Consider the following 26,302-nt stretch of genomic DNA (forward strand, 5'->3'; position numbering starts at 1 on the left):
TTTCCTTATTAGTCCAGCTTCTGCTTGATCTTACAGTTCTGCTCATTTGCTTGGCAATCGAATGATGCTAGAAATAAGCAAACACAGAAATTAGAATTCAGCACAAGTGTGAAAGATGTAGAAAGAAGGATCTGACACAAACAAGGAAAGAATTCTCAACTTCAGGACAAATTTAAGAAAGCAAATGTGAAAATCCATCATATTAAACTAGCATTGTGTGTCTCTGACAGAAAATGGCCTCCTCCCACGTTCCAATGTTCCACTATTATCCTGGTTTGACCCATATCTCAAAAACATTTTTGTCCCATATCCCAAAAACATTTTTGTCCCACATCCTTTTCATCATGTTTCTGCCTCAGAAACAACCCTTCCTTGGCCCTTCCCTTTAAATCAATTCTCTCAAATTTAAAAAGCGTGTTGGGCAGACCACTGCACTTTCCTTGGGCTGCAATATGAATTCCATGCACCCTGCCTCTTCCCATCTTTGTTCCCATTGTTCTCTGGTCTCTTTTGACACTATTAAAATGTGAGATAATTAATTTTGGGGACCTGCGGCAGAAGGCATTGTCCTCTTGGAAATTCAGAATCTTCTACTCAGCTGCCTTCTTAAGAATACTTAGAAGAAATAACTTCAATTGTCAAATAACTCCAAGAGTTAATCCAGATTAATCTCCTTTTCCCGTGCTGGTATCCCTTCAGGATATCAGTTCTTACATTCCCCTCCCCAGCCTCTGCTTTTCAAAGAACAATGGAACACAAAACCAAAGAGACCACAGCTGCAAGACTTGCAGACACGGACAGCAGGACAGAACTGTTCCCCAAACAGATGGCTCGCTTGGACGCATCACACCAGCAACAATTGAACTGCTAGAATCCTGGTGATTTAACTGGGGATAATACAAATCCCTGATGATGGTAAACAGCAGCAGCGAACTAGAATTAGGGCCTCCGGTGTTACTCTTAGCAGATTAAAAGTTTGATGTTGGGAATCTCTACACAGCAAGTCATCAGCTGTTAGACACAGACATTGTCAAGTCAGCAATGGTTCCCGTAACTGCTGAAGGATTTCAACAACCAGGTTTAATACGTGGTATGGTGAAAACAAAGATGATATCTGCAGGACCAATCTTTGTCAGCATAATTACAGACAAGCTGTACATTAGCAGAAAAGATTTTATGAAAATGCCAGCTTTGATGAAATAAGCTTATGGATGCTGTTCTGGTGGAAGAAGTTGTAGCTCCAACTTTTATACAAGTGCTAGGTTTCCAAGATGAGGAAAGCACTGCATTTTATTTCCTCATCCCACTATTGAAACATCAGCGTTCCTATTATTTTTTTCCCCCAACACATTTTGATGTTTCTAAGCCAAATGTTAGCCCTAATCCTAGAGACTCAGATGGATATAATCTTCTCCTTTAGAACACTTTAGAAAAGTCATCATCAACAGTTATAGCCTGGGGTGGCAGGTCTCTTTCACTAGGCAGAGCAGTCAAACTCAATCTCCTTAGTCTATTCTTAGAATATGAAAGCCACATCTGAACCCAAAACACATTCTGATTTTCCAAGTCTTTTTATTTTATTTTTTTAAACTTCAGAAAGAGTCTTTTGATCGTAATTATGGTTATGTATCCAGTAATATTTTGAGAGAAAAAAAGCAGTGTTTCTCCAGTTTCCCCCTTGTTATTTGTTCCACTGCCCCTTGACAAATGCCTAACCTATTACAGTTACAATCATAATAAATGCTGATTTACTATACTCAGGATATTTTGAGGGGGAAACACTTGGTTTCAGAACTATATCATTAAACATTTTTTAATTCAGTTTATAAGGAAAAGATTTTCTTGCATATCTAGGTCAATATCAAGACATGGTGCATGCTTTAGAAAACAGCTTAGAATATTTTCTGGCTTCTATGCAGACGAATGTCAACAACTCTTTATGACCTTCAAAACATCCCCATAATACATGTAAGCTAAATGAGCCAGTGACAAAAAGGCATTTTACAAGGAAAAAGTCCAAATACATTCCTGTAAGAATTATTAGAACAAACTACTTTACCAAGGTAGAGCCATTCTGAGAAGCGTGATGGCCGGTCTCCGAGCAGCATATGGGAGGTTCAGGGACATGCGATTCATTTTCTGAATTCAACAGAAAAAAAGTGTCTCCAAGAAAACAGTCATCAAGCTGAGGGTGCAAAGTGCTTTTGGCAAAGGGGTTAGGGTGACAACACCACTCTTCAACTAAAGCACTCCAGTTTTCACTTGGTAGAGGAAGAACTCGGAGAAATTTCCTGAGAGGGAAGAAGAAAAGATATTTCAATATATTACATTCTTTTATAAGATGCTAACACGCGAGTTCTTTACAAGAAGGAAAGAAAAAAGCATGGCATTTTCCCCAAAAGGTAGTGTGTGACTCTCCTTTCAGTCAAAGGTACTTTCTTTGGATGAATTCTGAGAAAGCAATGGCTGAGTGTTCCCTGCCAAGTTTGTGATGAAGCATTTCCCAAGGGTGAATCTCCAAAGATTATATAGTAGAGCTTCGCATAACCCCCCAGATGGTAGAAATCAAACAGATCTACTCGCTCATGAAAAAATGTTAACAATGGAGATTGTGATTATTTTTATTATTACTACTTATGAAGTTTGCTTGTACCAAATGTTCATATAAAAAAATTGCTGTCATAGCAAGGGAGTATGTACTTGAAGCCCCTTAAAGTCAGATACCAGACTTCAAAACAAAGCTAAATCCTGACAAAAATATCACAGAGCATATTCATTAAAAAAAAAAAAAAAATGAAAAAAAAAGAATAAAATAATGTGATCTTAATTTAGATTCAGATTCAAATTCCAAAAGTCACACAGCAGAAAACAAAACTTCTCCTTGTTAGAGATATGGACCAAGGAGTCTGCTAAAGGTGATACCATGCTTTGCTTTCTTTACCAGTGTTTTTCTCCACATACTTTCTTTGGTTACCCACATTGTCACAGAATTTTAAAAGCCAAGATTTGGAACGACTGTTTTAAGCTGTAAAACACACTCTGAAAACTAGAATATATGCATGTAAATACATATATAAATATAAATACATACATAGAAATGTATATACTACTAATATATAATGTATACATTTAAATACATACATATAAATATATTTATATATGCTATATAAATACAGTCTTGGTCATTATGAGTCAGTGGTCAGTACTTTCCTGCCTATAGTTCTCATAAACATTCTCTGGTCCCTCCACATGAGATTTTATTAAGAGTGCAGAAACACTGATGGATACTGTCCACATATTTACACATTTGCTTTAGTTTACATTTTATAGAGAACTATTGCACTAGGATAAAAACCTGCCTCTTTGCCAAAATACAACATTTTTAACTCTGTGCACTCCTCCAACAATTTTGTAGATGCACTGTTAGCTGCAGTGCTGCGCTCTCTGCTGTTAGTTTCTTTGCTGTGATCTCTGATGTTAGTTTCTTCAGACATTTGCCTTTTGTTCCCATATTTCATTTGCTATTGCCCAAAACATATATATATAATTACATATAGTTTTTTGATTCCACACTTAATTAAAAACTTGCAGACACCACTTCATTCATGTTGCTATTTTACAAATAATCACAAAACCATAGCTAGCTAAATACCCTCTCTTTCTTGCAGCTCACAGACAATCCTTTTCTAAAGATGCCAGTTCTTCCCATCATAGTTTATTGCACCTTTTGTATTCTTGCGTGGGTGAAAGCAAAACCTTTCATAAAAAACTTCCTTCTTCATAGATACTCAATTCATTTTAAACTGTGCTTGCCCCATCTGCAGATGAAAGTTGGAATAACTGGTCCTCTGGCCCAGCTTTAGCATTACTAGTAAGGTCAGCTCCTGGCACTAATCACCACCTTCACTCTCTGTAGTCTTACCTATTGTTTGAGATATCATGATTCTGCTCTGGTACAGCCTTTATTCTGCTCTAGGTCTATAGACTGATTATTCTTCCCAGTTCTGTGCAGTTAGTGCCAATGCCTGGACTCAAAATGAAAAAGGTCTACATTCCCATGTACTGTTCTTTACATTACCACAGGGAAAAAAAAAAAAAAAAAAAAAAAAAAAAAAGAGCTGATATTATTCTGCAATACTTTTTCAAGTGTTACAGAAAAAAAAAAAAAAAAAAAAAAAAGATTACTTTAAGCTGCAAACCAATACTGTCTAGTTTCTTTCCATTACCCTTTCTTTACTCTCAAAAGCTAGAGTACATCCCTTTGAAACTTCGTGAAGACCTGAGTTCTTGCCAAACAAAAGCAGGTACTCCAACCACCAGAAGTTCCTAACCAGGTTCTTCCTACCTCTAAGTTACAAGTTACACAGAAAACACAGCATTTCCAGTTTATTTTAGTCTTTCACCATTCCTAGGTGGGAAGCCATATTCTGGGTCACCACCTGGGTCCCCACATTGGAAAAATGTAACTCTTGCGTGAAATTAGCTTTCCAGGAAAAAACAAAAACAACAACAACAAAAAAGAAGCCTGAAGTTTACTAGGTACTCACCCTCTTAGGGCTGGTAAGTATAATGATAAAACCTGGCTAACTTAGGGAGTCATCTCCCCAAACTAACCCTTAATAACAGCTATGTTTCTTCTTTAAGATAGCCATATAGTCAGAGGGAAACCAAGAGACACTTTCTTCTTCTGGAAGGATCTAATAAAGTCAAGCCGAATGTCCCTCTGGAGATAGCTCAGTCTCCAAACAGAGGAAGCCAAGGTAATGAACTTAATTTAAAAAAAAAATAAAAGTTAGGTACTAGTCTAAGACAACTGCCACACAGATGTCATTCTTAGTTGGGCTTGGATTTGGCCAAAGAGATCCTTCTAAGACTAGATTAGAAAAAACACTCTCTAGCATCGTTATTAACTGATATCCAAGCAGTCAGTAATATCATCCTGTCTATTAAAAATTCAGAAGCTGAAAGTAAAATTGAAGCAAAATTAAACACATAACCCTTTTGATCAATCAGAGATGAAGAGAAAGAAAAAAGATCCAACTGAATTTCTTTAAGAGCAGACATCTTCATTCATTAATTAGAATGTAATTAGATGAATTCCCCTGCAATCAGTTTTTCAACAGAATACTTATGAACAAAGATTCTTAGAGATGGAACTAATAAAAACAGTAACTTCTTCGTTGTTAACTTACAAGAAATATTTTTCACAGCATTCAGCCTCTAAGAACTTTTACATGGAGAAAACTTTTTGTTCAGTCAGGTAATAACAGGACAAGGAGAATGGTTTTAAACTAAATGGGGGAGATTTACATTAGAGGTTAGGAGGAAGTTCTTCACTCAGACATGCTGTGAGGCACTGGCACAGGTTGCCTAGAAAATCTGTGGATGCCCCATCCCTGGAGGTGTTCAAGACCAGGCTGGATGGGGCTTTGGGCAACCTGGTCTGGTGGGAGGTGTCCCTGCCCATGGCAGGGGGGTGGAATTAGATGGTCTGTAAGGTCCCTTCCAACCCAAGCCATTCTATGATTCTATGACAGAAAGCCTTGAAGAATTATTTTATATATGAGCTACACAGCAGGAGAGAAAAAAAAAAAAAAAAAATCAAAAATTCTTTGCAGCTCTTAAATCATGGGAAAAAAAAAACAAAAACAACACATCCTCTAATATGAGGATAATGTGGAAGAAACAGAGAGAGACCATAATCCTGACCTCTGATTAACAGAAGCAAACAGATGAATCCAGTGCATCTCAGAAAATGTAGAGAGAATCACAGAAAACTGAGCTGAAAGAACTCACCTAGTCCATTTTCTTGCCTCAAGGAAGGATTGACATTTAAACTATTCCAAACGTATACCTTTAATCTAGTCTTTAAAATGACAGAAAATCCACTGGCTTCCTATGCAGTTTCTAACAGTAAAAAGTAAGCTTTAGAGTATGTTTTTTCATTTACACCTAATTTCCTTTTGCACTTCAGTAAGTTCCCCCTCACAGGACAAATGACCATGCTGCCATTAGCATAGTCTTTGGACCACGCAGAGACCAACACATGAACTTTGTTTCTTAATGTACTGTCTTCTGGAAGCATGGGAGAGCTGGAATGGAAGGTGCTGGACAAACTGACAGCTCCAACCTTCTACCCTTATCACAGTCAATATTTTTTAGTGGTAACATTCAAGGGGGGTTCAGAGGTCCTCTGCAAGGAGAAACAGTTTACAAGCAATGCACTAACATGCCTTGATTTTTCCATTCTCAAAAAATTCCTGCTGTGTCACACTGTAGGATACAGAACCACATTTACAGTATGTAAATGCCATGCGTATGCATTTGGTGTGTTGATAGTCAGGAAATCGCCCACTCAGAGATGGAAATATACAAGGTGCAAGATCTTTTGAAAGCAAATGTTACTGAGTATAAATAAGAAGTTTCTTTACCATATAAATGTATCAAGGAGAGTTACTGCTAGACTTTCTGATGAAACATTTCATAAGAGAAAGCCAGGAAATCCTCATTCATTTGTGTTCACGCCAACCATAAATCCATATGTACGACAGGAAAGTAACAGAAGTTTACAGATTTACATTTGTATCACCGTTCTGAGTATTAGGAGTGACACAGATCATAAAAGGCTGCAAGTGCGTCTCCAACAATTTGTACATATCCAGCTGCAGCTGTCAAAATTGTTCATCACAAGAGCCAGAAAACGCAGCAGCTTTATATTAAAATTCTCATTCACTCTGCAGACTTTGTAAGGAACAGAGATAAGGCCAAATCATACAGCTAAAAAACAGGTCCTGTACTCCCCAAATTCAGCATCCCTGAACTTAACAGATAGGAGGGAGCTGCTGACAGCAACCCCATTCTGAGCAGCCACTTTATAACTACAGCACACTGACTGAATAGAATCTGTAAGAGAATGAACAGAACTGAAAAGGAGCCCTGGAAGTGCAGAGGAATAAAGAAGTTGAGGTTAAAATTTTCAGTTTTACTCCCTTCACCACTGCAGAGATGCCAGCTATTAAGACTATGAATAGTGTTAAATCAATGAAAACTAATATGTGTTCAACATTTTAACTGCAATGTTTTCAGCTCAAAATGTTATACTTTTTTTTTTTTTTTTTTTTTCTCTTATGCATAGGGAAGTCCAGCCACAAAAGAAAATGTCTCACTTGAGGCACAGCAGACAACTAAGAAAAGAATCCAGACTTCCCACCTGTCAGGGCCGATGCTCTAAGTAAGCTATTTCTACCTTCCAGCCAGAATGAAGCAAGAAGTAAATGAATAAATGGTGAAAAACTGTTTCAGGTAATTTTGATTTTAGTCATCTGTAACAGTGCTTCAAAAGTGTTCTCATCTATCAATTTCAAAATAACTGTCTTTTAACTCTCTAAGTACACTAAATAACACGAATACCAATCCGTACAGCATCTGTTGCTATAAATACAAGACACTGCAGTACTCACCGTTCTTTTACTATGACATCACCACAGGACTGGCAGTAAAAGATGCAATTCTTCTGGGGTTTCAGGCTTTCCCTCAAATTATAAACAAGTTCTACAAATAGGAGAGGATGCATTAATCTTCAAGGCTGCGTAAAATTTTCACTCATACATAAAAATACTTCCAAATACGTCAAACTTAAACAAGAGAAGAATCTAAATAAGCCAAGTGTTGACATTCTAAACACAACCTTATTCTTTTAACCTGTAGAAGCAATGAGATTTAGGAAAAACTTGCCACCTCTACCTCATGCCCCATATTGTTAAATAGGGGCAGCAATACATAAATAATTACTTTAATGGCCCATACCCTCTCATCTGGAGGAGCTGAGATACAGGTATCATCGCAGAGAATTGGTATAATTGTGTAAATTAAAACTCAATCCTACTCTTTTGTAATCAGAGTTCTGCTAGCCAGCATCTCTGTAACACGATGGTACATCCCGGTACATAACAAAAAATAGTTGGGGGGTTTAAAAAAAAAAAAAAAAAAAAAAAGCAGTAGTCTTAGATTTTCAGCCAGGTAAGATACACAGCCACTGCTGTACTACACAATGAACAGTGAGCGAGCAACACCCTCTGCAGGCCAGCAGACAGAAAACAGTTTCACAGAAGACAGCTCAGACAGCTTTTCCAAATATATACATATAAAAGCCTTCAGAGAAAATCAAATATTAGGTGGAAGAAAAAAACAAACTATAAGCCTAGCTCCACGTATAAACAGGCTTTGCATTGCCCACTTTCTGAAATCAAAGAGTTAAAGTACGTTTCCAGCACAGGTGCTCAGTATTTAAGAAACAGATTGCAACCACAAGGGAAAGGTAGTTAAAAACATCCCAGAAGTTCATAAGAGACAGCCATTTTTGCATACTAATTTAAAATTTTAAAGGCTAACCAAGGTTAATCTTTATAATTAAGTGGTCAGTGACAAATGTTGCGTTATAGCTTGGATGAATTGCATTATTGCATTTTTAGCTTAAACGTGAAATAGGAAAGGGGAAAAATTTTGTAGTGGGGGGGGTGATGTTTGAAGTAGTGGGGAAAAAAAAAGTTTGAAGTGATGCAGGAAAGCACGGGGGAGGGAATTGAACGATGCTCTCAAACTTATGAGGAGTTATTCAGCAACAGCGTCCCTTTCATCAAGCCACTTTTTGTGGCTTCGCTTTTTAAAACCGACAGATGCTGCACGCTATCAGATGCTGGACCAAGAGCTGTTGTTTAAGTTGGAAACTGAGCCCCAAAGGGAACCTTACAGAAACAGCACCTGCACACACACTTAGAGCATGCTTCAAACTCCGGCTAGCGCCTTATCTTCCCCCAGCCCGAAGGACAGCAGCACCCCAGACCTCCCCGAGCCCAGCTCTGAATGACCGCTACCCCCAGCCCCCCCAAGCCCCTGTAGGCAGCCCCCACCCCGTCCCCACCCGCAGCCTTACCCGCGCCGCCCGGCGCCTCCCGCAGGCGCAGGCGGAGGTGCAGGGCCCCGCCGGGGAGGCTCCGCAGGCCGCGGCAGGAGGCCGGGGCCAGGCTGAGCCCCGGCGGCAGCTCCAGCGCCCCGCAGGCCCCGGCGCTCCGCAGCTCCAGGCGGGCCGGCGCCAGGCTGATGTCGGCCGGCAGGCTCCGCAGGCTGGGCTCGCTGCGGGGGGAAAGCACGGGAGTTACGGCGCTGCGGGGGAGGGCTGGAAAGGGGCTTCCCCGTGGAAGGAGCGTAAAGAACGAGGAGAAATCGATAACGCACGGTGCTCAGGAAGCCTTTATTTGCGCGGCGGCTCAGCCTTGCCCCACCGCCCCAGCCCAGCCCTCCTCCATCGCCACCCCCGGCTCCTGCCCCGCAGGTACCGGACGAGCAGCGAGGCGCTCCCCGTCCCCCGCCGGATCTCCAGCACGAACGGCCCCGCCATGCCCAGCCCGGCCCGCAGCCTGCAGCGAGCGGCCGCCACACACAGCGCCGCCTGCAGCCCGCAGCCCGCAGCCCGAGCCGCTCCCAGGGCTTCTCCCCACACGGGGGCTCTCCCCGGCTGCCCTCTGGCCCCGCCAGAAGCTGGGAGGGGTTCTGGGTTGCTTGGTCCTTGGCTGGGGTCAAAGGGTCCTTTACAACGTTGTTAGCTTCTTCTGGGAAGCCCTAAAGCTTTTTGTGGTTGCACGTGTTTGGAAACACCTCATGCAGAAAGGCAGGTTTGCCTTTGGTTAATTTTGTAGCGATTTGTTATCTAAGACATGATTGCTTTGAAGTAATGCAGACCCTTGGAGTTGGCAAAACCAAGCAGATTTCTTAGGAGAGCCTCAAGGAAGTAGATGGTGTGAGTTTAGATCTCGTGGGGAAAATAGGGCAGGCAACCGTCAGCTAAACTGTCTCAGCCAAATATTTTTAATAATACACAAATTTCATCAAGTATTATAAGACGCAGGCTATACTCTCTTTGTGTTCTTATTATACCTACGGGTTGTTCTGGGTGTGGTGTTTCTCTTTTTTTTTGTTTGTTTGTTTGTTTTGTTTTGTGGTTTGTTTGTTTTTAAAGAAAACATTTTATTCCATATGGCAGCTTTCATTTCCTACTGCATCACAAACCAATGCCCATATTGCCAGTTAAATTGTTCTAAGCAAGCAGGTCGCATGTCAGACACCAGTAAAATTCACCTCATGACACAAGAATCAACTCCTAGTAAAAGGGATTCCTGTTAAAAGAGACTTCGGCTCTGATAGAGGCTTACACAAGACTACAAAGCTATAAATAATCTCAGGTATTTCCTGCAGGGTGTGAGCTTCATATATCGAACATTGTCTGCCATAGGCTTCTCACTGTTTCTGCAGTGAAATAATTATACAGAAATTAACATTAATGTCCAAAACCATGGGTGCACCTAGCCCAGTATTTTGATTCCAGTGTCAGCAATAAGGAGATGCTATTTAGGAAGAGTTCCTCAGTGTAGCTATTGTATTAAGGGTGCTGGAAGGCACATTCCTGCCTATTTCCTTCTTGCCATCGATATGAATAATGACGACTTTGTAAATCTTGATGAAATCTTTCCCCAGCCTTCTTTCCTGAGCTGTTCCAGACTTTGTCATTGCCCCTGTAAGGCAGTGGCTCCCTCCCTCCTGTGCTGTCCCTAACTACCATACAGCTTCTCAACCTGTGAAGAGAAGAACTGACACAGGAATCAATCTGAGCAGTGGCTATATACCAAACACCTCCCTGTTTCTTGTTCTCCGTATCCTTCCCGATGATGTGCAATGTTCTGTTGGGCTTTGTTTGGATTGCTACTGCACGGAAAGCTGATGCAACAGCTTCACAGGACTTTTAAGATAGCTCCAGGTTGTAACTGGTACTGGTAAAAGTTCAGCAAAAGGTAAGCTCAGATACCTCCTCACTGCTCCTCAGGGTGGTGTGTGAAGGTATGGCGTTACCTCCTGGAAGTCCTGCCACTTCTGGCAAGACCACCACTTCCGAACATCTCCAGAGGCACCACCGAGCCCTAGTTAGGAATTAGGTCTCAGATGCATTTGTATGGTATTTTAATGAAAAACATGTCAATACACACTGTTTTAGTTGGAAATACAACACCTGTAGTGGTACTCAATGTCTCACCAAAACCAGTGGGAACTGCCAGCTTTCCAAACGTGAAGTTATGAAATATTGAATCCTTAATAGTGTAGGATTTAGTAATTTTGGAATCCTAAATTAACAGTTTAATGAGAAAAGGAATCTTGTCTCCTGTTTATTACCCCAAGCTTGGAGAACAAAACCTGCCTTGTTAGACTGTCGTGTTGATAGGATTTGTAACCTGCTACCTGGTGATCTATGGTACGAGATTTTCCCCAGGCTGTATTTTAGAAACATTTACTTGTTTTCAGACAAAGCCTGAAAGATTGATTAAGCCGCTCATGTAATACAATTTGTGAGAAACAACCTGCAGCCAGCAACACAGGCTCAGGCGAGGGTCTCAGTGAAGCAGCATTCGTATTTGTGATTGTAATGGTGGGTGTCCTGCAAGCTGGAGCACCCAGCAAAAGTCTATGATAAGCTTATATTCTCTATTACCTGACATTTTAATTCCTCACTGAGTACTACAGGTTCAAAAATTACTCAACACTATACCACATATATACAATTTTATTTAACCAACTGTTGATTTTTCATTTTTTTCCCCTTCCCTCGTGACTGGAGGACCCGTGATTTTTTTTATTTCGACTGATTTCGCCGCAATGTTCGTATCCTTTTTGTCAGCTACCCTCCTTATTTTGGGGACAGCCTGCGGACGGCCGAGGCGCTTCGTGAGGGGTTGGGGGCGGGGGGGGGAGCGAGCGTTAAACCGACCCCGCAGGCGCGCGCCGGCCTGACGCGGGGCGGTGCTGGGCGGGGCGGGGCGGGGCGGGGCGGGGCGCGGTGCAGGCCGGGAGCTGTCAGGGCGGCGCGGGGCGGCCGGCGGCGGCGGGGCCCTTCCGGCGCGGGGCGCTCAGGTAACGCCACCCCCCCTCCCCCTCCCCCTCCCCCACACCCCTGTCCCGTCCCGTCCCTGAGGCGCCGCCGCCGCCATTTTCTCGCCCCCCTCCTGGGCGCAGCGGGGGCACCCCCCGGGGTCCAGCCGGGCCTGGGGGCTGGCGGCAGGTGCGGAGGAGCCCGGTGACAGCGCCGGGTGGGCCCCTCCGGCGGTGGGTTTGTCGAGGGGGCGGTGTCCCGTGAGGGGGAGGGCCCGCAGCCGGCCCGCCGTGACCTTGAGGTGTGAGGGCGGCGGGGCCCGGGTGGCCGCTGAGGGGTACGGGGGTGTCTGGGCATTGGGGGTAACCAGCAAGGCCTGAAGGGCTCGGCTCTGAATGCCCTAAAACACGCTGCGGGTGTGCTGAGGTTATCCCGGGGCTGGTACCACTTGTGGCCCTTGGATTTCCATGCTGGATAACTAATATATCATAAATAATAAGTGTGCCTGCGTGTCAGGTGCAGTAGCAGCGCGTTACTGCCCTCGGATTAACCGGGTGATGCTGCCTGAATCCTGCAGGGCTGCGAGCTGGCGGGGGGATTACTTGAAGTAGCGATATGCTAGATGTTTGCAGGCAATCCAGGCTTAGTATAAGGTTGCATATGGTATCTTTTAATTTTGTTGCCAAGCCTCAGTCTGGCTGTATCCCTTCTAAATACTTGCATTGGCCTGGCTGTCAGATGTGCTTATTTTTTTTTGGTTGAAACATTTGGTAACTTTCCACCGAAGAGACTGAATGCAACACAGTAATGTCTTTTCACACGTCTGATAATGATTTGATGGCTGAGTGCTGTGATTATCCAAAATGTACAGTAACTTATAACGTAACAGATGAACGTCACAAGGATGAACGCTGGTTTGGAAAAAAGCAAGATGTCAACCACATAATTCCCAGGTTGGTTTTAATTGAAATTAGAATAGGCACTTTTGGAAATTTAAGTAGGCTGGAAGGGAGAGATGGGGAAGGAGAACTGCATTTCTGACTTACTGAATGTCTCCTGTTCCCAGCTTGTTGCTGGCGCCTGTGACAGTAGGTACTTAAACAGCATCTGGCAAAAACAAGTTGTCCTGCATCTTCCAATAGGGCTGTGGCTGGGCATTCCAGTGCATGGTTATGTTTACAGGGGAGGCCGTGTTTATTTCGGTAGCACATCTCTTGTGTGAAAATACTGGAATGCTACACTGACCACTGGAAACACTCATCACATGCACAGCAAGCTAAGCTGGTAAGAATGCAGTCTGTCTGGTGCAAGTGGGCTTGGATTGTGTTCTACCATCATTCTCCATCTGAATAAGGGGAAGACACTTCTGTGTGTTCATCACTGGCTTTGTTGTCCTGACCAGTGTTACTGCCTGTCCACCTTTATTTTTAGTGTCTTCGTGCTCTAGCTGGGAATGATTGCTTGGGCAGGACTGACTAAAAATAATTATTACTGTTCTCGCTTGGTTTGGTTTGTTTTGTCTTTGGAGCGGTGTTGATAGCCAATGCAGATGATGACCAAGAAGGATTATGAAGTGTTGTTTTAAAAAACGGGGGGAATAACATGTTTTGGAAATGGCTGAGGAAAAATAGAGACAGAAAAGAGAACTAAGAGATGATAAAAAGAGACTGCATCTGCTAAATCATGGAATGGAAAAATATAACTTTATGCAGTAGAACTTATTTGTATGCACTTAAGTTGTCTTTGAGATGAATAATCATGTTGCCTGAACTTGTAGCTGATAATCAGTTAAGTGATAAAAACAAAATGAAATATGTTGCATCTCATTCTCCCCAAGCTCTCAGGGAGAAACAGTGCAGGATCAAGCATTTTTTCCCCAACGACCGAAACAAGAAGAGAAAAGACAGCACCAAAGCTACTAAGGAGATGATTTTGCTAGTCAATGCAATGTTATTTTTGTAGTTTTTGTTTTAAATTATTTATATATGCAATGTTAATTCTTTTTCTCTGGTAAGTGCTTCATCATTACAGAGATTTCAGAATATCCACATAGTTGACAGTGCATAACTGGAGGCATTGATAGGTTTTTCCCTTAGTAACATTTTCTGTAAACAAAGGAAACAGATCAGAAATTTGTACTTGCGTATAACCATTAAAAAAATAATTAAAGCCAAGGAATGGTGTTTTGTCTGATTTGGTTTCTATTGTTTTTAGAATTCAAAGAGAATGTGAACTTAGTATTTATGTCCCTTCTGGCATAAGAAAGGCCCTTTCTGCTGATAAGGAGGGTGAGCAAGTTTCTGTCCCACAGAATTCTGTTTCCAGAAGAGTCAGAAGAGGATTCTGCCTTACCAATCCGTCTGTAATCCATCTGCAGAACATGAGAAATCAGGCACATTGCGAAATATGACCACAATCTAGATAATGTACAGGCATAAATATGGCATATGACACTAATTCAGAATTTAAATTAGTATAAAATGATAAAACCCAGTTGAAATGAGTGAATGAGTAATATCTAAAGACCTCAGGTTTTATAAAAAAGGGAGGTTGGACAAAGTGTTACCCAAATAAAGCTTTGATAAGATTGTGTATGGAGAACTTCTGACAAACATTTCTGTGAACGTTGAAAACAAATCTCAGGGTTGTTTGGAGACAGGACGTTAAATTCAGGGGAGGGTATGTATTAGAACAACAGGTGTGGTTGTATAAAAGGTTTGTTTAAATCTTCAATTTTAACATTATTGTGAGCAAAGAATGAATGAATTATCAGGCTTTTTTTTTTTTTTTTTTTTTTTTTTTTTTTTTTAAGCAATGCTTATCTTTCTGAGGTGGAGAGTACAGGTAAACAATGTAAGACAATGAGGCTTATGTAGTCCTTTTTTGTTTTCCAGGCCAGAAAGTATCCGGAAGTTGGCAAAGTTCTTTAAAGCAAAGTGTGCTGCAGTTCTAGGTTTAAACATAGTCATACTGGTTTGAGTTGCTTGTTATTGTTAAGGTTGCTATGTGATTTTTGGCTTTTTTAAACTTCATTATTATTTGGTTTTATTAGTTTGTTGAAAGTAAAAAATATTGAAGATAGGAAAAGAATGCCTCAAGATAAGTCTCTGGTCAGTAAATGCTTGGAAGAGATCAGAAGAGGAGAGCTAGCTAGTTAAAAAGTAATTCTGTCCAAAGAGGGCATAGTGACCATTTGAAAGAATGAAGCTGAAACATAAAATAAATTGGTTTTTGCTTTTAGGAAGCTTTTCTTTTTCCCTTGTTAGACACCTGGAGAGAAGGTAACTCTCTCAAACACTGCGCAGCAGGGAGAGCACAAAGGTGCTGCAGGGAGAGGTGGTGGGACTACTTTCTAATACGCCACCTCATGATCTTTTTATGAAGGTGGGGAAGTTGCCCGCTGTGCAGCGCTGTCGGTTGGTTTGTGGATAGCTGAGAGAGGCCCTGCTGCTGCAGCGGGTAGGCCCAGCCGAGCCAGCCTGGCAGCGCCTTGTTCTGGTGCGGGGAACAGCAGGTGATGCGCTACAGGCGATGTCACGCTTCGCTTCTCAGTAAGGGTTTCACGTTGTCGTTTGCTTTGGCATTGTCACAGTGTCTGGTTGACTCCAGGAGGTTGCATCTCATTTAAATCTATCAATAAATCTTAAATGTTGTCTTCTGTCTTCAGGATTGTTGGGATGTCAGCCTGGGGATTTACTCTGTTACAGAAGACTGTCAAAGTGCCTTTACCTATATTGCTTACGCTTCTTTTACAGATGTTTTGCTGTTACAATTCCAACTGATTATAAAGAAGGTAGCTCTGTGAGGTGAGATGAAATGAAATGAAGGGAGGAAAATGCTCTGTAAAAATGTTAAAACAGTACAGGTTAAATTCTGAGTGTTTTGTTCTTCTTTCCTTCAAATGTGGAGTTGACTAAGAGGGAAATACTGTCCAGTTCTAGATTTCCTTAAATAATGAATAGAGAAGCTGGTTACTAAGAAGACTTGCTGTATGTTCCTTAACAATTTTTAAGCTTGTTACTTATTACTCTTTATGAGCTCATATCTGGTGTAACTCAGACTCTGCAATACTGTAAAGAGCAATATCAGGAAGATTATTTTGCATATCTTAGGTATTTCCATCAGACTATGCTCCCTGGTAAATTGAGAGTCTTCAGTCTAGTTGTCTGTCTTCTGTGACTTCCTATTTATCCAAAAATAAAAGGTATACTTAGTGTATTTCTATACACAGTTTTTTTCTTGAGGTAGTAATAAGGGTGTCTTGTAGATTCTGAAGCCAGGAACACATCCATTTAGGTATCTAATCACACCTTTGTAGTACAGGCCATACACATTTTCTCATTTAATTCTTGTCTGAGTGAGAATCAGTCTTTCTCAGAAAAAACATCTTGTGTTGGTTTAGAAGTTGCCGGTATGGATAATGCACAGATTGGTATGCTGCCTGAAATGAATCATGACATGAAAAGGAATAGGAACACCTGACTTGGTGGCATAGTTGTTCCCAGTTGTGAATTTTGACTTGATAGAAAAGTGTATGGCCAAGTTATTAATGGCAATATTAAATTTTACTGAGTGCTCTGCAGTCCTGCAGGATAATGATGAGATCAGGTCTACTTTGTGTACATATATCATGTGTGTGTTTGCTTATTTGGGTAATATGTCTTCTTTGCATCTTTACTGTACTGAATAGCTATAGGCCAAAACAACAAGCCCAAACACTGTTCTTCAGAAGACACTAGTGATGCCCCTTTGACAGATTCTGAACGTAGAAAGTCATTTTAGAAACATGTTAAGTGGTTGTAATTGGAAAGTCTTTATATTTGTTGGTAGAAGAGACTATGTATTTCCAACACATGATTTTTGTATTAAGACACTAGCCTGGAATTTACAGTATTTTGCTCTTCATGCTTTTAAATGTTTCTGAGGAGAAACAAAGTATAATGAGTTACCACATAACAAGACTTCTGTTCTCTGGGTGTTCAAATCTGTGTTTGTATTAAGTCTATTTAAATAAAAATGTGCTTCTGCAGTTGGCAGCTTGGTATGTGGGCACTGTACACAGCTTGAAAACAAACAACTCAGTACTGTGAAATCTGAAATTTTTCTCATCTGCTTTTTAGTTATCTAGTTTTATTTTTTATTCTGTGCCCCATGGTCATACTTGAATCACTAAATAATTTTTGAAATAAACCTTGACATGTTAAGGAGTTAAAACTCTGCAGAGTTCAAAGGGAACAAGTTTGCAAAGTGAATTCCTGAAGGTACTTGGGACAAATCTTGGGAATTCTTCAAGTGAAATAATGTAAGCACATTTGTGCTCCACGGCACAGTGGTCAGCACCTTGGCCTGTATTGCAGGTTGATATGAGGCAGACAATTATATCAGTTCTGTGGGGCTTGGAAAATGTAAGAATGGAACAGCAGCAAGTCAAACCTGTAAAAGAGCTGTGGGGTACAGCAGGTGCTGGAGAATTTGTGAGTAGCTGGGAAGTTTTATAATCCTGTGATAAAGTTGAGATGGGATCTAGATGAAAGCTACTAATCCTGAATGTGTTGATGAGACCCGCAGCTTCAATGTAGTTTCTTTAGCTTCAGCCAAAAGCATTTAGACCATCTTAAACAGATTAATAGCTTGTGTCAATGTGAGACAGAAGGCTCTTAAGCATGTGAGTTTGGGAAGGAAGAGCATTTCCTGTGGAAAATACAGCTGTAGAAGTAGCATCTTAACATGACTGGGGAAAGCCAATACTGCCTTAGTGATGAAGGGAATTGTTTGCAGGGCTGCCCTGTGAACACATCATACACAGCCCAAGCAAAAGGAGATCCCCAGGCCCAGGTAACTGCTTTCCTTGTCAAAGGCATGCCGTAAGACTGGGTATCCAAATGTGTCCAGAATTGTGTGGTCTGTCTGGTTGTTTTTTTTTTTTTTTTTAGACTTTTCAATCCTCTTCAGAAGTTGAAGGTAGTAAGTGTCAAGACCTACTTCTGCAGTCACTTGTGATTTAAATACGGTCTTATCAGATTGAAAGTGCATGACGTTTCTTAAATAACACAAATATTCTTCATCGATAATGAGCCTTCTGCTCTGATACCCTCATTCCTTCTTTGTCACCCATTTGAAGAGAGGCATGGTCATAGAACAGGTTGAGGGTTATCTATGCCATGACTGGCCCTCCAGGAGACTGGGTGAGCTTTCAATCTGGGCAGCTTGCCTCTTCCTTCTCTTTGGGTATACCAAAAGAGGAAAAGACAACAAAAGCAAAGAATGCTTACTTTCATCCCTTTGTTTTAAAATTATAAATAAATAATAATAAAACTTTCCAAATAAAGTTGACCCTCGTGCTAAATAGTGATTGTTAAATGGCAAAATAAATGATTTAACCTTTAGGTTGTTCATGATGTGGCAGAAGCTCCTAATTTTTTTAAATGGTTTTAATCTGCCAAATTTTATTATTTATCTGACTTTTCAAAATAGCACACCCTGAAAGAATAAGACTGAGTGTGATATTTACAAGGAGATAAACGTTACTAAATTTTGACTTTGTTTTGAGATATCAGTGCCATATAATTATAAAGTTGCTAAATCTGATTTTTCACTGTAAATGAAGAGAAAAATAACGGTAAGAATATATGATAGGAACAAGAAAATATCAACAACTATATTTTGGAATATCTTCAGACTAAACAAAAAGGAAACCTGGTAGGACAACCGTATTTTTATGTATTAGGGCTAATAAAGATAGGTGTTCCTGTAGTTTTAATGATCTTAGAATAAAAATGGTGCCAGGCTTATCATAATAATACATATTTACTTATATTTTGTAGTATTAAATAAATATTGTCTCCTCTGCTCCCTGACTTATTATAGCCACTGATATGGTTTGGATAGTTTGAAATAGAGGCTCTTAATTATGGAAAAAATATGCAAGAAATTAATTCTTTACTAAAACTTCAAACTTCATAAAACATTTTTTTTTCTTTTTTTTTTTTTTTTTTTAGAAAGAAAAATGAGGGGATAACCATAGAGTATTAAGAAAATGTATTTTTTTCTCCTCTCCATAAAACTTCATAATGGTTAAATTCACTGACAACATGTGGATAAATGCAAATATCAATTAAAAGACTAGAGTAACTTTGTTATTATCAACTGGTTGGCAAAAGGCTGGTATCTAAAAATAAATCTAGGTTGTTCAGGTAGCTGTTTTTGTTTGTTTTAAAATAGGAAGAGAGTATCCTTATCAGTTAATAGGTACAAGAAGACTGTCCTTTTTAAGCCTGTGTTCCTGCTGTTTCTGTCTAACCTTTGATAATCTCTAATCAGTCCAAACTCTTGGCTCTCAGATTTTTCAGATACTTCGGGAATACAGAGCCGTTTCCCACACAGCCGCAAGTGGCTGTATTTATGCTTTCACTGAATAGGAAAGGATGCTGATGCTTTCTTGACTCAAAAAGCATTATTTGATGTGTCAAGTACTTCCTCCATTCTTTGCGCCTGAAAAAATGAGAATTGTGTTGCTTTTGTGTGTTGCTCCTTTTTTCTTCTTTAGTGTTAATATTTTATCTTATGTTTGGAGATCAGACACTGGCAGTTGTGCAACAGCCTCTTTGAGATATCTGCTGGTATTCTGTAGCCTTTTCAAAGCAAAAGCCATCTCTCTCTGGCCTTAATCCAAAGAAAATACGGCTATTATAAAATGAAGCCATATGGTATAAGCTTCTAAGTGAAAAACAGGGCCTAAGTCCTTTATGCCGGTGAGGTATTATGACAACTATTGGTTTGGCACTCAGAATATATTTCTAAGTAATACTTTCCATTTCTGTTCTGCCTTGGAGACAATCTGTCATTATTAGCCTGCCATCAGAATCAGAAGTGCAAAAGGTCAGTAGCTATAGACCTTTTTATTCACTCCTGCTATACGAGGTCTTCTTCCTTTTGTCTGTAAGTCTATACTTATTTTCTTGTTCTTTTTGCAATTTCCCTTGTCATGCTGAGACATGAGCAGTACGAGGAGTAAGATTGCAATAAGGATAAAGAAATGATATGGAACTTCAGTTGTTCTGGAAGAGAAAAAATCAATGTGATGAGGGCAGAAGAGAGAGACTTGTCTGGTACCTTGCACATGACTTGGGTGGAAGGCTGCGGGCTGAGAGGCTTCTCAAAGCTCCCTCTCCACCACACCAGTGGTGTACTGCCTCCGACTGAAGGAACACTTCTTTTACATATGAGAAAAACATTAAAACAAAACAAAACACCTCAGGAGGGTTAAAGATGTGTTCATATCTATTAATCATCAGAAGCTCCTGCTAACTAGAGGAGCAAAAAGGAAGAAGCAAAAATCTGCCAGGGCACTTTGATAAACTCAGCCAGATTAAGGTCATGAAATTTCAAGCGGGACTTACTGCTGTCTCAGTTTGGAGATGTTGGAGTCTGGCTGTCTTTGTGTTACCTGTTGGAGTGCTGAAGAGGTAAAACAGTACCAATGTAGCTGATATGGTCTGGGGTAGTTCTAAGAACTTGGAAGTGTGTTTATGACGTGAAACAATACACATTGAATTTCTAGTCTTTTTGACTTGTCCCAAACCATACATTTTTTCCTTAGAATTTAATTATAAATGTTTTATTATCTCCATCAACAGTAGTACACCAGAAATCAGAATGTCACTTTTTATTTCTGTTAGTGTTTCTGCTGTAACCTTTCATAGACGCCTTTCATTTCAGGCATTCCACTATTTTGTTATATTGCTGCTCACTGGGAATAGGGGCCAATGAGGCATGTTTTCCAGTCATGGTGGAAGGTCTCACTGAAGCTGCTGTTTTCAGCATGATTTCTATTTATCGTGCCTGGTAGGCAGCCTAGCGAGTACAGTTTCTTTATTGTTATACCTGTTTCACGGTTTGTTGTTAGAGGTTTCTCCTTTTCTTTTTTGTCTACCATGCTTCAGCCTGCGATTACACACCATTTTCTTCCCACTTTCCTTTAATAAAGACAGGAGAGCTGCATTTGTTGAGAGTGAAATCTTTTCAAAAGCTGAGTATCAGAGAGAATTCCCAGAAGGCTCCAATTAAAAGGGACATAAAAGCCTCTTCCCACAGACATGCTACAATAGAATTTCCCATTAAGGTTTGAAGGTGCTTGGGGCCGGAGTAGCATTGAAAGGGTGGTAGTGGGGGGTATACATAATAAATATGTATATTTGTGGGTGGAAAAAAAAAATAAAAAGGGGTTGAATTTCATGAAATAAATAGTTTATGCCCTATATGTATGGGGTGTTGTTTCTCAGACTAGAATATTTTCATTACTTGGTGTAAACTCCTGTGGGATGAGAATATAGAGAGCAAATTGTGAAAGCCTCTGATTACAGAACACCACTGATGTTATACTTTCTGTATGTGTGGCTGATAATGATTTAAACAAAACAAACACAAAATAGTTGTATTGCTGAGTTAAAATACCAGGTCTTGTAAAAGCAAGTGTTGAGGAATTAAAGTACTTCTCAATAATGTGTGACTATTGTGTGTGTCCTTCGTTCTCATCCTCTATCTGGAAGTGATTCTGAAAGACTGGCATCTCTTGTTTTCAGAAGGACAATAAACAGCTTTTTGGGCAGGGGCAAGGCATTAATTTTCCAAGTGCTTGGTGTTTTTTTGTTTTGTTTTGTCTTTTTTTTTAAGAGGTCTTGATTATAAATGCACTCTCTTGGTTATGTGTCAAATATCTGTGTGCAATATGTTAGCCTTTGTGTAGGATTTGCTGTAAATACTCAGATTTTAGTTTGGTATTTCTGAAATGCCTCTCATAAGGAAAATGTCTTGCTTTTTCAATGAAATCATTTTAGTAATATGTCTCTGGAAGCAATAGCGTCTGTTTCTGTTTATGTATTTTGAACAGGTAATGGTTGTACATGAATTACAAGCTAGTCTCTAGTGGGGACACCGTGGGAGGATGAACACGGAGGAGCTGGAACTACTGACTGATTCCAAGTACAGAAACTATGTAGCAGCAGTTGACAAAGCGCTGAAGAACTTCGAATATTCCAGTGAATGGGCAGATTTAATATCTGCGCTGGGAAAGCTGAACAAGGTATGCCTGTCAGGTGCCTTTGGAAAAGATTCGGGAACTGACAAAGAGTGTTAGTATGATGATGTAAAAGGGTAAGGTTCCATCAGTCTAATATGCTTGGAAATAATTAAAGCTTAAACCATATGTTGAGTATGTGCAGGGAGCAATAAAATCAAACAACTGCCTTTCTAAGGCTTACAGTAGAATGCTATCTAATTTTAAGTAAGAAGGAAAGTTGTCCACATAGTAGAAATAAACACGTTTTTTTATTGATGACATTTACTTTTAATCTCACTTAATTTTATTAAAATAGTGTGAGAAGTAGAAGCCAGCATAAATATAAGTATTTTTATGTAAAGTATGAGTTATAGAATGGGGATCAAATAATTCGTCGGCCAGAGAAAGGTATTCTGATTCATGCTAACAGTTAATACATTAAATGTGTAATATCAGTGATCTTTAATAGCAGTTCACAAATGTTTACAGGTCATGTAAGATCTTGTTCTGATTACTCTGAGTTTGGGATCTCCAGTCAGGGTCATAAAGTTCCCTTTACACACACACATTTTACCAGTGTGAAGCTCTGCAGAATTTCGCACAGAAGGCATTTACATTTTGTCCTTTAAACCTCGTGGAAAATCAAGAAGGGATAGTAGTGTTGGCAATGCCAGTGGGATAGTTTCTTTGTGTGAACTTTTCTAAAAAATCATAGCAGTTCTTACAGCATGTGAGAGCTATGATATAGTGGAAGAAAAACATAAAGACAAATAGAAATAAGCGTTCTAGTCTTGAAGTGTTTATACAGTTTCAGACAGTGGCAAACTTCAGTGTGTTGCCCCACTCATGGCAGTTTTTTAAACTTTGGGTGGTGAGTTGTTTGGGAGAACTTTACTAGTCATCTTTGAGCTTCTGGCAATGCATTTCAACAAGTGGAGACAGTAATTTTTGTCCTGAACTACTGAAGCGTGATTGTAGCATAAAAGGACTAGTAAAACAAAGTGAACAAACTGTGAGTGAGGAACCTGCAGCAAGTGAAGTTCTGCCTTGGCATTTCCAGCTGTAGCAGGTGTACAAGTGGAAAGGCATTGCAAATAAAAAGTTCCAAAGTACATGTTAAAAGGTTTGTTAGTTGTGTTGTAAAACCAGGTGTGTGTCTTGACTGACTGTGTTTGGGAACTCAGTTGTAAAATGTCTGTATGATGTTTAACTTACTTGCTTTGTTCTGTTTTTCTTAATGTGTTGATTTGTTTGTCAGGTGCTACAGAACAATGCAAAGTACCAGGTAGTTCCAAAAAAGCTGACTATAGGGAAGCGCTTAGCACAATGCCTTCATCCAGCTCTGCCGGGCGGGGTTCATCGGAAGGCACTTGAAACGTATGAGATCATCTTCAAAATCATTGGGCCCAAGCGCTTGGCCAAAGATCTTTTCCTATACAGGTACAATAGTTTAAACAACTGTATTCTGAATGCACGGTTGAGATGCTTTTGGCTTCCTGAAGCTTATATTAATAGTACTGCTTTGTTACATGGCAAGAATCACCCAGCTTCTTTTGCTCATGTTACTGATGCTTGTGTAATACTGTTCTTCTGAGTACTGTACATGTACACCAAAAGATACGCAGGTTACCTAATTTTTTGCTTAGGAACAAACTCGCTAGTGCTAGGAAATCTGGAATTCATTATTTCTTTATGGAAACAAAGTTTTGTGCATGCATGTACATAGATTGAAGTAATTGAAATGTTAACGTTTATTTCAATGTATTTACATTTCTCTGTGATTTGTAGCTTGTCTTAAAGAAACTGTCTCTTCCAAGGAGTCAGGGCAACAGAACAGAAAGATTGTGATACATATCTTGCTGTCAATCTATAGAATTGACTGTAATGAAAGCAAAGGATAACCTTGAAAATGAAGTATAGTGAAAATATACTGATTCCTAAACCTCCAACAGGTTCTTGGGTGGGTGAGGGAGGGCAAGACGTTGAGCTGTTTATTATGCAAGGAATAGAAGGATGTGTGCATATGTGTATACACACAGTTTTTAATCTTTAGCTATCCCTAGAGATTAAAATTCCGTCAAGTTGAGAAATCACAGATTTAAAATTGAATTCTGATTACATAGCAAAAATGTATATTAACGCTTGGAAATAAATTGTGTACCTTAACTTCAGTTATTCTGTCTTGCATTGGCAATACATCTATATATAGTTACTTTTGTGTATGGAGAGATCTGTTTTCTGGTTTTATGTTTTTTTTAAAGATTTTGTGAACTCATAGCTCACAATTTTTTGGCTGCGTGGTAATTCAGTAGCTGCAGCATCTTGCTAACAATAAGTTCAAGGATAGTGAAAAATGCTACCTTGTGTAATGTAACTAAGAGCCATTGTTGCTGATGCTTGGGAGGAGATGAAGACAATCTGATTATGGCATTATCAAAGATTCCAGTATTTTTCATGTAAGCAGAATGTGTCTGAGCATCAAATCTTGAAGAACGATTAGTAGCCTTACAAAGAAAGACTGTGGGTAGTGTGCTAGTTATAGAACAAAAGGCATTTTCTGCAGAAAAACAAACCCATTGACAATGGCAAGACAGTGATTCTTGTAGATAAAGGCAAAAATAACTTTTACAAACAATTCTGTTATTTGTAAACTCTGTAACATCTGTAAACTTTATATTCAGAATGATTTTTAATAATGGATCTGTAGGTTTTTTTAAGACCCAAACTTTTAAGTCTCAAACTTTTTTTTTCCTGTTCATTATTTTCCTCCATTTGTTAGGAGCATTCTATCTTGAGTCCTCGCTGATTTTGAAAACTATGGTTGTGTTCACACACCACTGATTATTGCTGTTACTTGTCATAATTTGTTACATACATTTAATAGCAACAGCAGAAATGATCTTAATATGTAGGATAATCTCCTTTATTTAGCTGATCACATTTTTAACTTTCATGAACCTACATTTTCATGGTAAACTCAAAAATATGTTTTTATTTCAATCCTTTAAATATTTCAGTGTAAACAGTGAGTTTATTTTTAGGTTGAGAATCTATTTCAGGCTGAATTTTGAAGTAGACTTTGTTGCTACCTAGCAGTACAAAAGCCTTAAAATGTATCTTCAGATTATTTGGTGATGTAAAAGGTCATTGTTTTTCTTTTATTATAAAAAGTGTTTTTATAAACTACCTCAATGGTTCCCATCTATTTTTGTTTGTTCTTAATAAGTGGAAAGAAATGGAAAGACAATGTATTTTAAAATGTTTTTTCCATTGTGATGTAGCTTGACAAAATTAGCATTTTATCTTGCATACTTGCTTCTAGTTTGATATTTGTGTCATTAGTGAAAGGCATGTTCATTTCTGGGCCTTTGGTGCTTTACCTTTAAAGCTCATGATATTAATCTGTCAATCTGGGAGGCAGTTGTGCAGCACGGTGGTCTGCATCAGTGCTAAATTCTGAGATTACAAGCCTGACATTTAGAACTACATTGGGCATATCTGCAAAAGTTTTATGATATAAATGAAACTGTCTCACGTGAGAAGCTTCCTAAAAGAGGTAAATTTTATTTTTCCACAGTTCTGGGCTATTTCCACTCCTTGCCAATGCCGCTATGTCTGTCAAGCCAACGTTATTGAGTCTGTATGAGATTTATTACCTCCCGTTGGGGAAAACGTTGAAACCAGGTCTGCAAGGACTGTTAACTGGGATTCTGCCTGGTTTAGAGGAGGGGTCAGAATACTATGAAAGGTAAGGATACATATGCTAATAAAGCAATATGATGAATTATTTTTTCCTGCAACCTTTTATTACATACTTATTTTTGGATTTTTTTTTTTAAAGATACATGGTACTCATTTAATTCAGTCATATTAGTTGTAACTGAACAACATTATGGTGGAAGATGACAAACAGTAATTATGGTAAATTAACTGTTAGTTGTTCCTGATATTGAAAGGGAATTGACATGAAGTAAACTTAGAATTCTAATTCAGTTATGGCATGTTAGGAACCGGAAACATCAGGAACCACTTCAATCAGGAAGCACTTCTTTATTGTGCAGGTTGTGGAGTACTGGTACAGGTTGCCCAGAGATGTGGTGGAGTCTCCCTCCTTGGACACCTTCAAAAGCCACCTGCATGTGGTCTTGGGCAGCCTGCTTGAGCACTGCTTGAGCAGGGGGGCTGAGCCAGATGACCCTCAGAGAGCCCTTCCAGCCTCAGTCGTTCTGGGGTTCTGTGAACATACTGCTTGTTTCTTTTCATGGGTTGTCACTGAAGTTACTTTTGCCATATTAGTCAGGCTAAAAGACATATTTGAACTAGATTTAAGA

General features: G+C 39.7%; 2 protein-coding genes across 7 annotated transcripts in view; one reads left to right on the forward strand and one right to left on the reverse strand.

Moving 5' to 3' along the window:
* The window catches only part of UBE3D (ubiquitin protein ligase E3D), an 83,257-nt gene extending 73,837 nt beyond the window's left edge, over positions 1-9,420 (reverse strand). The window contains exons 1-4 of the mRNA XM_082755680.1: positions 9,336-9,420; positions 8,933-9,132; positions 7,461-7,551; positions 2,060-2,291 (exon numbers count right to left, since the gene is read on the reverse strand). Coding sequence (XP_082611806.1) covers positions 2,060-2,291; positions 7,461-7,551; positions 8,933-9,132; positions 9,336-9,397 — 585 coding nt within the window. The 5' untranslated portion in view covers positions 9,398-9,420. The remainder of the gene's footprint in view (positions 1-2,059; positions 2,292-7,460; positions 7,552-8,932; positions 9,133-9,335) is intronic.
* A 2,481-nt stretch (positions 9,421-11,901) lies between these two features.
* DOP1A (DOP1 leucine zipper like protein A) overlaps positions 11,902-26,302 on the forward strand; it is a 62,454-nt gene continuing 48,053 nt past the window's right edge. For 5 of the 6 annotated variants that reach the window (XM_082756098.1, XM_082756101.1, XM_082756103.1 and 2 more), the window contains exons 1-4: positions 11,902-11,955; positions 21,804-21,995; positions 23,230-23,411; positions 25,549-25,719. In XM_082756098.1, the coding sequence (XP_082612224.1) occupies positions 21,858-21,995; positions 23,230-23,411; positions 25,549-25,719 (491 nt within the window). In that variant the 5' untranslated portion in view covers positions 11,902-11,955; positions 21,804-21,857. Of the gene's footprint in view, positions 11,956-12,099; positions 12,148-12,803; positions 12,868-21,803; positions 21,996-23,229; positions 23,412-25,548; positions 25,720-26,302 lie in introns of those variants that run through there. The other variant, XM_082756099.1, reaches the window with a different exon arrangement.

This window comes from Aythya marila (assembly GCF_965140915.1).
Source record: "Aythya marila genome assembly, chromosome: 3".
Taxonomy (NCBI): Eukaryota; Metazoa; Chordata; class Aves; order Anseriformes; family Anatidae; genus Aythya; species Aythya marila.